General features: G+C 39.7%; 1 protein-coding gene across 1 annotated transcript in view; it reads right to left on the bottom strand.

Annotated features, from left to right (window-relative positions):
• Window positions 1-2,801: 2,801 nt before the first annotated feature.
• Window positions 2,802-16,758, bottom strand: part of LOC6578551 (alpha-amylase A) — a 28,277-nt gene continuing 14,320 nt past the window's right edge. Inside the window, exons 2-3 of the mRNA XM_002004425.4 lie at window positions 4,349-4,599; window positions 2,802-4,240 (exon numbers count right to left, since the gene is read on the bottom strand). Of these exons, the coding sequence (XP_002004461.1) occupies window positions 2,933-4,240; window positions 4,349-4,525 (1,485 nt within the window). The 5' untranslated portion in view covers window positions 4,526-4,599 and the 3' untranslated portion in view covers window positions 2,802-2,932. The remainder of the gene's footprint in view (window positions 4,241-4,348; window positions 4,600-16,758) is intronic.

The raw sequence follows: 16,758 nt of genomic DNA, 5'->3' as shown, positions 1-16,758 counted from the left end.
ATAAGCACGTTTGGCTATTTTCGAACAGTCAGCGCGACGCCCAGGCGCTCTCAAATGAAGCGCGCATTAAAGGCGCCAAGGATGGCGCTTAAGGACCTTTTTGCACGTGCGCCATTTGCAATGGCTGACAATGGACGACAACAACGACAACAACGGCAACAACGACAACAACGGCAACGACAGCGACGCCGACAACAGCCGCAACAAGCAAGTAACTCACATCATATTTTGATATTTTGATATTTTTGCATAAATACGAGGCGAGGCGAGGCGCCTCTCACTCTCTCCCTCCCCCCCCCACTTCACCTCTTGCGCTGTCTGTCTCCTTTGTCAGCAAATTTTAAATTAATTTTATTTCATTTTTTTTTTTTTTTTTTCCCTTTATATATGCCTGCGTCTATAGCGTGTGTGTGTGTGTTTGTGGCTTGAAGTTTGGCTCCTGCCTGGGGCACAAAATGTTGGCGCTATAAGAAAAGCAACCGCAATCTCTAGACATGCTACGGCTTTTATACACAATGTTTGATGCGACTTGTGATTTTCTTCTTCTTCTTCTTGCTCCTCTGCTGTCGCTTTATGCAGATGGATTTGGCACACACACACACGCACACACACACACAGTTGCTAAATCACAATCTTTGCCGAAGCAGCATATGAAAATTGCGTTTTGCGTAATAAAAAAGACGAGTTTATCTGCGCTGCAAAAAAAAAAAAAAAACTGATTTACTTTGCAATTTTATGACTTTATTAAGAATTATGCGCTGTTTTGTATATATTTACAATACACAACGCACAGGAAGTTAGAGCAGCAGCAGCAGGAAACTCAGCACATGGATAAAGAGTGAGAGAGAGGGGGAGATTGGAGTGTAGCTGCATGCCCTGTTGACTGTGCGCATACATTACCCCAAAGTCCTGACTGTATCCTGCTGGCTGCAGGCTCCTGCTAGCTGCTAGCTGCCTGTGACTCACTTGACCTCTAGCAAATGACATGAAAATCCTTTGATAGAGCTCACACACATTCATTCATATCACAGCCAAGCCATGGACACAAGTTATGAGTGCATATTTTTATGCAACAAAATTGTGCAACGAGCACTCCTGTATGCCAGATGCTCCTGCTCCGGTTGCTGCTGCCACTGCTGCTGCTACTGCTGCTGCTACTGCTGCTGCTGCTGCTCCGACTCCTGCTGCAATGTACTTGCACTATTTGCTCTATAGATTTAAATGCAAGCTATGGCCTTCTACCCTAACAAAATTTTGCAACAAATAACAACTGCGTCTGCTTCTCATTGTGCATGTCTAGCCAGAGCTGAGGGGCCAACTGCAATTGCATTAGAAAGAGTCAGCTGGAGTGAGAGAGGGAGTGGGAGTGAGAGCGAGCGGGAGAGTGAGTGCCCGTATGCTGACAAATGATAATGTCGTGCGATATGTTTGGCATGTAAGTTATCCCGGATAATGGTTTGTATTTATGTTTGGCATGTTTTTATGGCCACTCATTGCGTAAATCAGCATTAGAGCACAAGACTGACGCCGAGTGCTGCTAGCAGCTCACTGCTTACAGCTCCTGCTGCCAGCTCCTGCTCACAGCTCCTTCTTCCAGCTCCTGCTGCCAGCTCCTGCTCATTGCCGGTGCTTCTTCTACTTTCTCTATACTTTCTTTTATCCCTGAATTGGCTCAATTCCATAGATTTTACAGCAGCTTGGCCTTTGACCTTTCGCCGCGCCACTGACACCTGCGTTTGTCAGCTGCGTAATGGACTTTTATCAGCGGCCAACCCATCTAGCGCTGTGTATTGTGCCATTTAATTAGTTTTTATACACCCTTTGTGAGTGCCTGAGAGCGGGTCTGATGGGCAGAGTTATAAAGGGTACTGGGTTATAAAGGAATTTAGCTGAACAGCAGCTGGATTGGGTATTGAGACTAGTGTGTGGATGAAGTGTGGCAGCTGAGCAGCTGATTGCTTAGCGAGCTAGTGTTGGTAAACGTAGCATAGGCATTACTAGAGCGGAGAAGAACAAGTGCTAGGTATATAGGCAAAGGTAATAAGGTATATACATATATCATTAGCAATTTAATTGAATCTACAATGTACTGTCCTCAAAACTAATTTGCTAGTGTTGGTCAACGGAGAAAACACTGCACACAACAATTAAATAATTCAGAGTATTTCGTTCAAGAAACGCCTAAAACATTGATTCCTTCATTGATTCCCTATGCAGGCTCAGTTATCGAACCCTTAAAGAATCAGTGTTGGTAAACATTTCTATTGCTGTCTGTTGTCAAGCATTGAAAACATCATTGTCGATAGTTCAGTAAGTAGTATATCAACTTGAAGTTTAGTATTTATATTTATAGTTATATTTATATTTATATAGTATAGTATTTATACCCCTTTATCATAGAGAAGAGAGTATATTAGCTGTAGACTATGTTTGCTTTATCTATAGCTTGTTATGTATAAATACAGAGAACTCCCATGAAGCAATCTTCTTTAAACTCCGAATTTATACATCCATTTTTATGCGGGTATTAAAACAATTTAAACAACAAAAATTATTTCCTTGAAATATAAAGTCCAAAATCTAGTGAGTAATATTTATCGATAATAAATGAAAGCTAGACTTACCAAACGATATACCGCACATTTACAGCATATCTAATAGTCGATCACTTTGATTTTTATAAAGACCTTCCACATTTGGTCCTCTGCTTGTTGTGCTTTTAATTATGTTAAGATGTTTGGGGCTAGCGAAAGACTTGAGCCACTCGATGGAAAAATTGAGAAAAATCACTTGAGAGCGAATAAATTGAAAATCGTGTTGCTTTATGTTCGGCTATATAAAATATATATGTATATATAAATATATATATATACGCAAAATATAATCACATTGCGCAGAGGGTAAATGCTGGGGGAGGAGATGCTCTGGTGGCCTACAACTTGGCATTGACGTGGATGGCCACGACGCCATCCTCCTCCGACGTGCCGATGTAGATGTTGGCGCGTCCATCGGAGCCCACCTGGATGGTCTTGCCGGTGCAGCTGGAGCCGCTCTTGAAGCCGGAGATGACGTCACAGTAGGTGCCAGCGGGCAGGCCGGTCTGCAGGGAGCTGTTCAGATCGTAGTTGTCATTGTTGAAGGCCACGAAGCCCTCGCTGCCGCGGCTGAAGGCGATCTGGTTGCTGCCATTGTCCCACCAGTTCTGGAGGCGGGCGTCGCCGACGGCGTTGCGGAAGCCAACCATGTTGTAGATCTGGCGCCAGCGGTGCTCGCACACCCAGCCACCGCCGCAGGACATGTCGCTGTTGAAGATGGGCGAGGCGATGTTGTGGCCATCGGTGGTCGGGGGGCCCTGGTCGGTGTTGTCGAAGGCAAAGGAGGACATCACGCGGGGCGTGCCGAACGGATGGGCCAGCATGAAGGCGGAGGCCATCTTGTACTGCTTGGGCACCTTGTAGGTGAGCACATCGGCGCCACCGGCGCCATGGCCACGCTGGTTGTCGTGATTGTCCACAAACACAAGCGAGGCATCGGAGTCGGCGAAGCCCCAGGCGGTGCCCCAGTTGTTCAGGTAGCGCAGCTGATCCTTGCCGCGGAACACCTTGCCAATGGAGTCCGAGTGACGGAACTCGGTGACGGCGCCCAGGCCGGTGTACTCCGACTTGGAGATGGCCTCGTTGCCCAAGTCAATCACCTCCTGGAAGATGTAGGGCCTGGCGCCCGAGCTGAAGCCGTGCGCAGTGTTCAGATTGTTCAGGCGGCTGTAGATGGCCTGCAGATCTCCGGGCCACATGTGCTTGGCGGCGTCCACACGGAAGCCGGCAACGCCCAGATCCGTCAAATGGTTGAGGAAGTCCACGATCTTGTCGCGCACATAGGAGTTGCCCTGGTTCAAGTCGCGCAGGCCCACCAGCTCGCAGTTGCGCACATTGGTGGGATCGGCGTAGTTGGTGATCGCACAGGTCGGATTGAAGTCCAGCGAGGAGAAGGGCACGCCCGGGAAGCTCTTCGAGCCGGGATCGGCCGTGCTGCCGCCAGTGCCCGAGGTGCCGCCATCGGCAGCCATGTGGTTGAACACAACATCCACGTAGATGCGCACGCCGGCATCGTTGCAGCGCCGGACCATGCTGGCGAACTGCTGCTCGTTGCCGGAGCGGGTGCTCAGCTTGTAGGAGATGGGCTGATAGCGCTCCCACCAGGGGCGCGAGCCAATCACAGCGTTCTCATTGACGGGCGAGACCTAGCGTAAGGCAACACAGGGAGAGGGAAAGAGAGAGAGAGAGAGAGAGACATCTGTTTAGCCACCTGTTGCTTTGAGTGAAATGCATCAGTCGGTTCTCCGCCTCACCTGCACGCCACCGAAGCCATAGGGTCCCAGGAAGTTCTCACACTCGGCCGCTATGTCATCCCACTTCCACTCGAACAGGTGGACCATGCCATTCCGGCCGCTCTTGTAGTTGTGCCAGTACTGCGCATTGACCAGCGCCAGGAAGGCAACGGCCAGCAGTGCTTTGGTCAGAAACATCTTTGTAGTTCAATGGAATCCAATATCCACACTGAGCTCTCTGGGGACCCACCACGGCCTTTTATACGGCTCGCCTGCAACGGGTGAAAACATTCATTGATAGTTCGTGAGACTTGAGTGATTTGTGATGCAAATTCTTCACTTATCTTCACACTCGACGTGTGTCAATAAGTTTCGCTAACAGCCCACCTATGGGCCCCTGCCTATGGGGTCTGACGTTGATTAGATTCGAGCGGCGGGCCCAAGTGCTACCTGCCCGATCGATAAACAACACCTGAGATTTATGATCGAGTTTTCGATTTCAGTTTTTGTTTCGCTGCTCACTTATTCGCACAGATAGCTAATTAGATAGTTACAAATTTAAAGCGTAAATAAGCTATAAATATCGCGCTCTTCAATAAGCGTGTTGCTTACAAGTTGAGCGTTGCCACTTTTTTGAGAAGTTCTAGAACTTTACGTTCTCTCTCTCTCTCTCTCTCTCTGTCTTTACGTTCTCTCTCATTTTAATTATATATGACAACTAATATTGTAAGTTTTACAACAATTGAAACTTAAAGTTTCCTCACAGTTCACAATTAAGCGTTGCCACCTTTTCAAAAAGTTTGCTTTAATTATAATTATAGAAACTAGTATGAAGTTTAATATTTTACATGCGATAACACTTTAAGAACAGTTTTACGAGGTTGAAATGCTGTTCTTAGGCTGTGATATGTACAACTAGTGTTGGTAAACATATAATAGTCGATGGAGAAGAAGTAGTTTTACTAATGTATAAATAATTAAATTCTCTATTCTTGATCTCTCCTGGCTTTTATCCATTCTCTATTATAGATTATATAGATTATATCTATATTCCATTTTCTCTAGTATCTAGTATCTATTCTCTATTTTATATTTTCTATTTCATATACTTTATTCTCTCTTATCGATACTCTACTATTCTATTCCCTATTCTCTATTTTCTATACTCTATCCTTTTATCCCTATTCCTTATTCCCTATTCACTATTATCTATTCTATATTCTATATTCGCTAAAATCTTTTTCTATTCACTGTTCGCCTTTCACTTTTCACCATTCACTATTTACTATTCACTATTCTCTTTTCAATATTCTCTAGTATCTATACCCTATTTGCTATTCCCTACTCTCTATTTTCTATATCTGCCTGCTACATTTTAGTCCGCTTCTACCCTTTGTTTACTACTTTGTTTATTCATCTTGCATTGTTTGCCAACACTGTTTATACGTATGCCATCGCAAAAGTATTTCAACTATGGAACTTAGGCTAGTTTGGCGTGAAATTACCCCTTATTAAAACAAAGGCTGCAAACTAGTTTGACGTGTTTTTCCGAGCTTATCTTTCCATCAACTGTCGCCCGTTGACGGTTTTAACGCCAAGTAGACTTGGCCCGTCTTCGCGCAACATAAGTTGGCCAATAAACAAATAGCTGGCTATCAGCGGATAGCGCAGATTAAAGCCAATTCGTCACAGGGGCAGCCCAAGTCGGCAGACCAAGTGAGAGAGATAATTGTGTGAGGGAGAGGGAGATAGCTAGATGTTTGTGCGAGGAGGGGAGCAAATCACAAATCATAGCATACTAAAGAGCTGATTAGACGAATGTCAGCGCTCGATTTACAACCAGCGATGGCACAGATTACGGCCCAAATACTCGTACTCGTATATAGACAGATAAATTTATATTAAAGTCGTTAAGATTTTTTATGAACTGCCATAAATCGTCAACTATATTTAACAAATGGAGCTTATCGTGCGCGCACTTTGCACGACACTTGCCAAAAAAAAAAGGTAAATATGTTTACATATATGCCATATGAGACGGTTGAAAAGGGTTGTATTGGTTTTGCTAAAGGGTCTGAAAGCGACAGATAAAAGAGCAGCCAAATGGGTGTATTAGGAGTATTTTCATATATATTATTAAACAAGGTCAGCAATTAAGAGAATTCAGTCATGGGTGTGGAACTGGAAACTATAGAGTTATTGAGTATATCAGTTATAGAGGGAGGGCATAAGAGAAGTGTCACTTAAAGTTAAGATATTTCAATTTCAAATTCCTTTGTTTTCGACACAACATTATTCTGAAGCACCTGCATTGGCTTGAATCCGTCATTTCTGTTCGTCTTTATGATTTGAATTGTATCTCTGTATATGTTATTATTAGATTAAGCTTTTGATTTAATTCACTCAAGGTTGCATGAGATTTCATAACATGTTTGTGAAGTCGAAATGCACAATCGATCCACTCAAGTGCTTTTCATTATTGGCCACGTGCTTCACTTAACTCGTAGAACGGTAGCTTGGTATGCCTTTTGAAATGGTGCAAATGAGAGGTGAATTTAATTTTGATAGAGAGAGCGTGTGATCGACGAGCAGTTACCCTGCACTTGGCATGCTCCATAAAGAGTTTTAATGAGTGAGTGAGAGCTAAGGCTTATTTTTATGAATATATATATATATATAGATGAAAAAGGAAAGGGAGAGTAAATATTATATATGATCTTAGACATTCATTTATATATATAAGAACTTCGACATTATGTCAGCCTACAACATCTGCAAGAGAAACATCTGCCATCTGATCGACCTACTACAGTTGAGGCAAACTATCATGCCCCACACACGCTCTGCTCCGCTTGCAGGGTATGTAAATTTAGAACAAATTGAATTGCCTCTTGAATTACAATTTATTTGCCTATGTGAGAAAATGTAACAAATACTTGAATTAATTATAAATTTTTATCTGTGCTCAAACGCAACTGCTCGAATGCAATGCGATGCAATGCAATGCAATGCGATGCGATGCGATGCAATGTGCTGGCAGCTGGAGTGGAAAAAGGTTTGATAACTTTTTTAATTAAATTAAACAAAGCACTAAAAACTTTAATTGTTGTTATTTACAAAAGTGAAACAGTTTCGAGTGCCAGGCACAGGTTAGATAAGAAATGTGTAGCAAATATATACATACATGCGGATATATGTAATCTATATAAATATACACATATACATGTATAGATGTGCATGTGTATGTGTAGCTTCTTAGAAACACAATTTTTGCATTGTCAGCTGGCAAACAATGGAGTCAAGTTGATGCATTTCTTGTTGGCTTCATGCACAACTAAAAACCTAAAACAAGCTTTTTTCACATGCCAGTAGGAAGTGCACATGACTGTGCGTGTATGTGTGTCTCTATGTGTGTGTGTGTGCGTGTGTGCATACAATCAAATTATATAAACCAGTGCAGCAACGGTGCAAAAAGTGACACTTGTGCTGGGCCATATTGATTTGCCAGTCTAAGCAAATTTGCATATGCAGAGGGAGAGACACAGAGACAGATAGAAAGAGATAGAGAGAGAGAGAAATAGAAAGACAGAAAGACAGCTGTCTAAAAGTCAAGTCTCTGTATAAATATTTACTTTAAAGTACGTATACGCCATGCTGCACAGGGAACGGGGCACCAGAGAGTGAATAAAGCGAGCCGCAGCACAAAATGTGAGCATTTCCGCACATTACACCTGAAGTTGCAAAAACTTTGCAGCTGGCAAAAACTTAGCCGAGCACCAAGAAATATGCCATCTTACAGTCACTCAGTCCAGCTGTCCCTCTGTCTGTCTCCCTCTCTCTAGCTCTCCCTCTGTCCGTCTGACTCGTCTGTGGCCCAGTCGGCGTCTGTCCCGTTCGTTCGTTCGGCTGGCGAAGCCAATTTGAATTGTAAGCAAATGCCGGATATGGCAAAGTTCTAAAAACGGAAACGTTTGCTGCACTTTCAATGCCAAAAAAGCGTTGCCAACGAAACTTTTCAGAGTGAAGGACGCAGGACGCAGGACGCAGGACGCAGGACGAAGAACGCCCCCAAAAGGTGCGTAGCTATATAAGATGTAGCCACAAACGAACAGACTTATGAAATATAGTTAGATAAGTCAGCTTATAAAACTTTACAATGCCACACACACACGCGCACACACGCACACACACACACACACAGCTGCAGTTGCAGTTGCAGCTGCTGCGGCATGTGCGAAAAATTAATTTACATTTAAATTAAATTTATGAATTTGCACAAAAGTTGTTGATTTTTCACAGTTTTCTCTGTCTTGCTCTCTCTCTCTCTCTCTCTCTCTCTCTCTCTCTCTCTCTGAGTTGCTTGATGAAACAATTGCTAAACTGACAATAACTGCGCTTATTACAACAACAACAACAGCCACTGCTGAAACATGCAACATGAATAGCCGTTAGCTATAATCGATTTAAAAACTCTAGAAACTGCTGAAGAGCCATGAACTATGGCCATTTGCATTGCAGTGAGCACAGAGCACGAAGCATGCCGAGCTGAGAGCAGCAGTCAGAGGTAACAGCAGCTCAAGTGCATGAAACATTGAATTGACTCTGTGCTTCATCTTGTATAGAATACGATACTCGACCAGTTGCGAGAGTTGCGAGAGCTCAAATTGAAATCAAAGTACGAGCTTTCATAATGCAATGCGTAGTTTGAAGCATTGATGGAGCTCGTAAGGTTTAACTTAAGTATGATAGAGAGGTTGATCTTAAGTATGATAGATGAGTGGAACATGCCGAATGATACTTTAACTTCTATATACGATATATGTATAATCAACAATCTATTCAGTGGTTTAAGACTATGAGAAAGGCTAACAGAATCGAATACGTTATATGTAGGGTATATATATACTATGATAATGACTTGGAATATAGAGACTAAAATGATTCCTTACAAAATTAAACTTCTACGGAGGATAGATATATACTATAACCTATTCAGTTGCAGAAAACCCTGATAAAGGCTGAGCTGAAGCAAAAAGTGGCTGTAAATTCAAGCATAAAAATGTTTGTGATTCCACACGAAACTAGACTTTTATGAAAGATGCAAACTGGGCTATCCTCACTCTCGCATTGATTTGATGCAGTAGATGTGGATGAATAGACAGAAGTACGAGCTGGCAAACGCTCAACTGCGAGCCAAAATAAGCAAAGTATGAACCAAATTCTTGCAGCTAGGCAACGTTTACAAATCAAAAATATCGTATTCTGGCATGCTTTTGAGGGAAGAGAAAGGAATGTGATAGATAAGGTGAGAAATATTTGTCTGCAAGCCGAGTGCATGAATTTCTGAGTCATCAGCTCGACTTCAAATTGAGTGACTGTGATTTGGGTAAAATTAGAGAAAAATATGATGGAAACAAAAGCGATAAGAGAAACAAAATTCAGCTCTACATTAAATAAAATCTAGCCTTTAGCTGGTCTCTAGGCCTTTCCATGCAGTTTGAATAAGCTGATTTCTGATCATAATTAAAAATTGATTTAAGGATTTTACAGCAGATAACTTGATAACATTATATATTACGGTTGGTTACATAAGACGAAAACAATATCAAATGAACCCAATTTGACTGATGGGCAGAAGACTTAATTAGGAGTAAACTAGGTCAAGGCCTCAATTAAAAGTATAATCCGCAAGGATATTAAATTTTTTTGGTAACGAAATTTGTTATAAAATGAATGAGAGATATTTCGATGACACTATTCCACGTAAATGTCGAAATAATTCCGAGTAAAAGTTCACAGAAATATGTCAAAGGTAAAATTTGGAGTAAAGTTGGGCAGAGCTAAGTCGATTACATAGTTCATAGTTGCAGAGAAATGTGAAGGACGCAATTCCAGGTAAACTACGACAAATGTGCAATTTACCGATGACATAATTCTGAGTAAAGCTGAAAGGTATAATTCGGCGAAAGAATTGAAGTCAGTGGAATTTAGTCAAGAAGATGATTGGATACTAAAGAAAAAACTTAATTTTTTAAGGCATTCAAGATGATTGGAAAATAATTTACTTAACTAAGAACAATAAAGTTAAATGAATTCTAAGAATTATTTTTAAAGGGAAGAAAAAAAAGAAATTTCATAAATAATCTACATATATTAATTATGAATAACTGTAAACGACTTGATGGTGTAAGTGAATGGACTCTAATATAAGAGTAAACATTTCTTATTCATACAAATTAGACACATTAAGTGAATGATTGTGAGTAGTGTGGCTGAGTATTATTGCAACATATGAGTAGACACTCATAATTCAAACAAATTGTAAACAACAAAGCACGTAACGACACACGCTGCTAAGTGAATGATTGTGAATGATTTGATTGTGTAAGTGAATGGATTTTTATTATCATTGCGAGCGTGTCGCCATTAAAGCATCGCTGCTGTAAAGCAAATGTGAGCACTGCAGCAGCATCGGCACACCTTTTCCACCTTTTACTCATTACATGCAGGTGCCAAAGGAATTGCAGACGAAGTCAAGTGAATACAAAAAAAGGGAAAGTGAGCGCGAGGCAGAGAGAGAGAGAGAGATAGATATAGTGTGGAGGAGAGCGCGGGAGCGGCATCTGTAGATGATATGTGTGGCAGACAGCGAAGTGTGTGTCATAAACCCGTTTACATGCAGCACTTAACTGTAACCCATCGACAGAGACAACATATGCTCGGGGAGTGTGTGTGTCTAAGTGTGTGTGTGTGTGTGTGTGTGTGTGTTTGTTGTCGCCTGTCAGCCATGTAATGCATTTTACGTAACTATGTTATATTTTCCATTTTGATTGCAATATGCTAAGCATTCTATGACAGCCAACACACTCACACACACAAACACACTCTTACTCTCTCTCTCTCTTTCTCTGTTTCGCTGGCACAATGCGTGTTTACCGTTTAACACGTTGCACAATTTTATGGCATACTTTCAGGCGTTCGCAGCGACCGTCACCGAGTCTTAACTGAATTTGTCATGGCAAAGCCAAGGGCTTAAAGTCCTTTAATAACATAAATTTGCCCAGCAGAGGCTAATAAAATATAATACACTGCCATCCACAGTCTGGCGTCCGAGTGACTGCAACAAAGCAAGCGCTGTCGTTGCTGCTCCTGCTGCTGCTGCTGCTGCTGCTGTTGCTGCTGCTCTTATTATACCCTGTAAACTGTAAAAGAAATGTGCAAGAAGTGGGCATGATGGGCGTTAAGTGTAGTTAAAAAAAAAAGTGAATGGCTGAATATGTATATATATGTATATGTTTAGTATAGTTATATTTCAGTATATCTAACCCCAGCGAACTCAGGAACTATAATAGCTAAAGAGCTTAAATTTGATATGTGAGCTCATTACGATATTAAGAATTCAATTTTTTAGCATTTTAAGCAGTTGCCGCTATATTGTAGCCTAGCCAGCCTTAGAGAACTCGGGAACTATGCAAGCTAGAGTGCTTAAATTTTGAATATAGGCTCTCCATAACGTTACTAATATAATATAAAGGAAATTAACCATACATAATTCTTGAGTTAATGAAGAAATGTCAAATCAAAAACGTCTTTTAAAATTACGAAAGATTTTAAAGATATTTAAGAATACTGAAACTTAGTCCAGTCTTAAAAGAGACTAGTAAGTATGTCTACACAATATATTCCATATTTCCACTCAACTAGCCCCTTGAAACTCGGGAACTACTAAAGCTACACTGCTCAAATTTAGTGTGTGATATTTTTAATGATTTAAAATATCAATTTTATAACACTGGAACGAAAAGTCATTAAAGTTTTGCAGGTATTATACAAAACACCAACCAGAAGCGCCATGCTTCACTTAAAATCGAGATTATATTTTTTTACAGGATATTTTCCAGTTTCACCTCTTTACAACCAGCCATCAGCATTGTGTGTGCAAAAAAAGGAAAAAAATGAATGGAAGAAATGACCAAATGAAATGCAAGCAGCGAGCTAATAAAAACCAACTTTGCTGCTGTTGCTGCCTCTGCTGCTGCTGCTGCTGCTGCTGCTGCTGCTGCAACGACTTTGACTTTTCGCTTCCTTTTTAGTGTCACACGAAAATAAAACTGAGAATAACGAGCCAGTTGAAAGCGACTGGCCGTGGACGGGCCACGCCCCCGCGCCACAGTTGCACAATGAAATGTAGTTGAAAATTATGAAAATTATCTGCCACGCCATTTTTATGCCAGAAACTTTGCATCTAAATGTCCATAAAAGCGGAAGCGTCGCGTCGCCAAAGTAAAAAAAAAGAAAAAGGGAAAAAAAAGAAAAAAAGTGGAGAGCGCGCCGAGAATGCAATGAAATAAAAGAAATAGAAAATAATAAGGCAGCGCCGTGGCTCTATATGTGTGTGGCTACGTGTGGGCATTTTGGGGGCGTGTCTGCTGGGCAGCCCTTGCAGAGACGGCATGTCATCATTATAATAGAAATTAAGTGCAGCAGCAGCAGCAGCATCCACAAAGTACTTGAAAGTGAGACGCGGCACCCATTGCATTGCAGCATTTCTCGCTCTTGTAATGGGTAATAGAATTAAAATTACTTGGACGCATGCCACGCCAGAGCCAGAGCCAGAGACAGAGACAGAGCCAGAGCCAGAGACACTGCCAGAGCCAAAGGCAATGGCAACGACAAAAGCCAAACAATGGCGACGAGTCATTAAAAACAAAGAACCGAAGCCCAGCGCCAAGTTCTGGTTCGACTCTGTTCTTGGTCTTTAAGCCGATTGCAGTTAACATCTTAAATTCAATGTTGAATGTGAAGCAACAATAAAATACAATAAAAATAAAGTAAAAACCCATTTTAGAGTGAAACCAAATTTTATAAAAAATTTGACCCATAATAGCGCAAAATACCAGAATAAATATGAGCAAAAAATATATGCCAAAAAACGCCAAGCTAAAGAGATTTAAATATTTATATTTTAAACTTAATATCGTCTATAGATGCGCAAGAAAAAAATCTGCTTGTCAAATAATACTACTACTGCAAAATATATAATAAATAGAAATCATTTTGAAAAAGTAAAATATGATATGAATAAACACACAGTTTATCAAAATTCAGCCAAAAATATATATAGACATAATACTTAATAAAAATTAGTTTAACACAGACAAAAACACGAAATCGAATATAACATTTCATAAAAAAAATATTTATTTGATATAAATTATAAAGAAGAGTTTGAATGCTAAAAAGAAAAAAGCAAAAAAATTTTAACCCAAAAACTCTAAAATAAAGGAACATAAAAAATGGCTTCATCAAAATATATCCTAAAAATATATATATAAAATAAAAATTTTTTTACTCAAATTAAATTGAAGTAAAATATCATATAATTTAAAAAAAATTCTGATGTATACATAAGCTTTCTATATATTAAATATAGTTATTATATGCAGAAAAAAATCAATTCCCATTTTTACGAAAAATAAATGAAAACAAAATTAACCAACAAATTTGCTTAACAGATTTAAAAAAAAAAAAAAAAAAAAAAAGGTATAATTCCCCTATAACCAACAAATTTATGCAATTTATATAAATAAGAAAATTGCAAAAAATGCATATAAAATTAAATATAAATAATTGTATTTCGACATATTCACGGGACAAAAAAAAATAAATAAAACAATAAAAAGGAATTATCAAATAAATTCCGTTCGTTTAAATGTTTTTACGCCCACACGGGCCCATCCCTATTGCCATTTGGTCTGCGGCATACCAATACAGTTGCACTTAAAAGTATGCAACACGTCAGTCGAACTGCTTTTCGCTTTTGTCGGTTTTTGTGTTGATGAACAAAAGCAACAACAGCAATAATAACAGCAACAACACAGATTACCACCACAATCACAAATGCAATGTAGCAATTTTTGCACACACACACTCACACATTCATGTGCAACACATTTGACAGATGATTTTCCACATTTCACATTCAGCTGCATTTTACACTTTACTTTTATATTTGTATAAATTGTTTTATTTCCTTTTTAATTTGTTGTGCGCAAATTGTATATGGAATTTATATGTATATTATATATGTATATTTGAAATAAATGCATAAAATAAAAAACAAACAAAAAAAACACAACAGACAGACACTCAGAGACAGGCATTTTGTTTATATAGCATTAAACTGTAAAAGGGACCACAAAGCAAATGCAAAAATTGGCATAAAAAATTAACAATTAAATTGTTCTCATCTCAATGGCAATGGCAGACAATCGAATACGCTTCAGGGAAAAGCAAAATAAATTATTAACAAATGATTATTATAATGTAGAAAGTAAATGCATTTGGAAATAAACAAATTAGCAAGCAAATAAATTGCTGGCATATACTATCTAGATTCGAAACTTAAAATCTAAAACGATTTAATATATCCACTATTTCTTGTCCTTTACCTTTGCTAGATAAATAAATCTTAAAGAATTTATCTTTATATGGAATATTGTGTTGTAAAACTGTTTAAAGTAAATACATATATGTTAAAACTATATCCTATCTCAATTGTTTTCTTAAATTTCATATTCATAAATATTCATATATATAGTTGGCTCGCTATATTCTTAAGCTATATAATGGAAGACAGTGTTGGAAAACGATATAAAACAAGCATATCTCATATTCCGAGAAAATATTTTTAAAATTATTTTTACTGATTTTTCATTTACATAAATTTGACTTCAATTTATTGAAAGTCAAATCTAGATATACTATGGTTATAGGATTTTCTATCATTTTCTATCTATCATATTAAAAGGGGCGCTCAAACAATTTCAAACTTGATTTATAGCTCAACCTCATATATATGATTTCAAAATCTCCTTAACATTATGCCTCTTCACACTCTCTCTCTCACAATGCACATTACTGTTTATCCACACATTCTCTCACAGACAATCCCACAATCGTTCCAAACCATCTCCAGTTAATTTCTTATAAGTTTCCGTCCAACACTTGAACTCGAAGCCAGCTCGGTTCCCGCCGGCAAGGAAAGAGTGTTGGTCAACTGGTCAATTTGCAATTTAGACCTGCACATTGCACAGTGTTGACAGCTGCCAATTAACAGTGTTAATTACATTCGATGCCACAAACTGTAGCTAAAATTGTAGACTACTCGGAGCAGAGAGAGTGCAGTTGAGCAATGCAGACCGAATAAAGAGTTGTCCGACCTGTGACCGCAGCAATGAAAGGTGGTTAGCCACACCCACACACACACGCACACATACCCACGCACACACACATTAGCATGAGAGTACAGCAACACAAATGCAAATATATCCATATATATGCATGTCTAGGTGGAGTAAGGCTTGGACATCATTATCGCAGCCGTTGATGGCCATAAAACATGGGCACAAAAACCCGAAAATTGCGAAAAATTGTGTGTGAGCAAACAGTAAATTGAAATTTGAGGTGAGCGAGCAGTGTTGGTAAGCGAATGTTTTTTTTGCATTTTTCAGCCCCTGTGCATGTAATTGAAAATGTGGCTAGGATTGCTTTTAGCTGGAACACTGAGCGCCTCAATCACAAATGACAAGAGTTGCCAAGTGCTGCGGCATTTATGATTTAACAGCTCGATAAAGCCGCAATCGAGAAGGAGAATGCGATAGACAGAGACAGATAGAGAGAACGAGAGAGAGAGAGAGAGCGAGAGCTGTTCCAATTTATACGGCCTGCATTTATGGCTAAGCCGTAAGCATTCAATTTGTCTTAATATCTGTGCAAATTGCATGTCATAAGTTCGATTGCCAGAAACTGCAGCCAAAAAAAAGAAGCTTAAAAAAGAAGCGAACAAAAAAAAAAAAAAAACAAGAAATTGGAATCAGAAACAATGGCAGATCGAAAAATCATGAAATTGAGCGTCTGTCGTCCTGCCGCCGCCCTCTCCTGCAGCAGCAGGACAATCAATTTTATGGCAAGAGCCGAAAAAGCAACAAGGACAAACAGCCAGCGGAGAGAGAGAGAGAGAGAGAGTGAGTGAGAAAGAGAGAGCGCGCGTTATGAGCATCAAATAAACATAAAGCCACGCTCGTTGCCCGATTTAGGTTTATGGGTCGCACAGTCAACATCAACTAGTCACGAGCTTTAGTGCAAGCCCATATCTATTGATATACTCGTTACTGGACACTCTTTAGCTGTCAGTTATCCCCTCAATTCTCATTTTGCTTTTGCTCAATTTTTCCCATTCAATACGCACTCAGCTGGCGGGAAGTGGGCATATTGGTTGCGGAGTGTAGTGGGAGTTGGATTTAGAATATATACCTATATATATACCTGTAGTAGGATAAGAATCCATCAGTAGATTTATCCATTTCACCTCGAATCATGTATTCCTCAGCAAATTTCAACTCTTTCCGCAACACGAACGAGTATTAAGC

Source organism: Drosophila mojavensis, unplaced genomic scaffold (assembly GCF_018153725.1).
Source record: "Drosophila mojavensis isolate 15081-1352.22 unplaced genomic scaffold, ASM1815372v1 contig_80, whole genome shotgun sequence".
Lineage (NCBI taxonomy): Eukaryota > Metazoa > Arthropoda > Insecta > Diptera > Drosophilidae > Drosophila > Drosophila mojavensis.
Note: the sequence above shows the minus strand (reverse complement) of the source record. Positions and strands in the feature narration are given on the sequence as shown.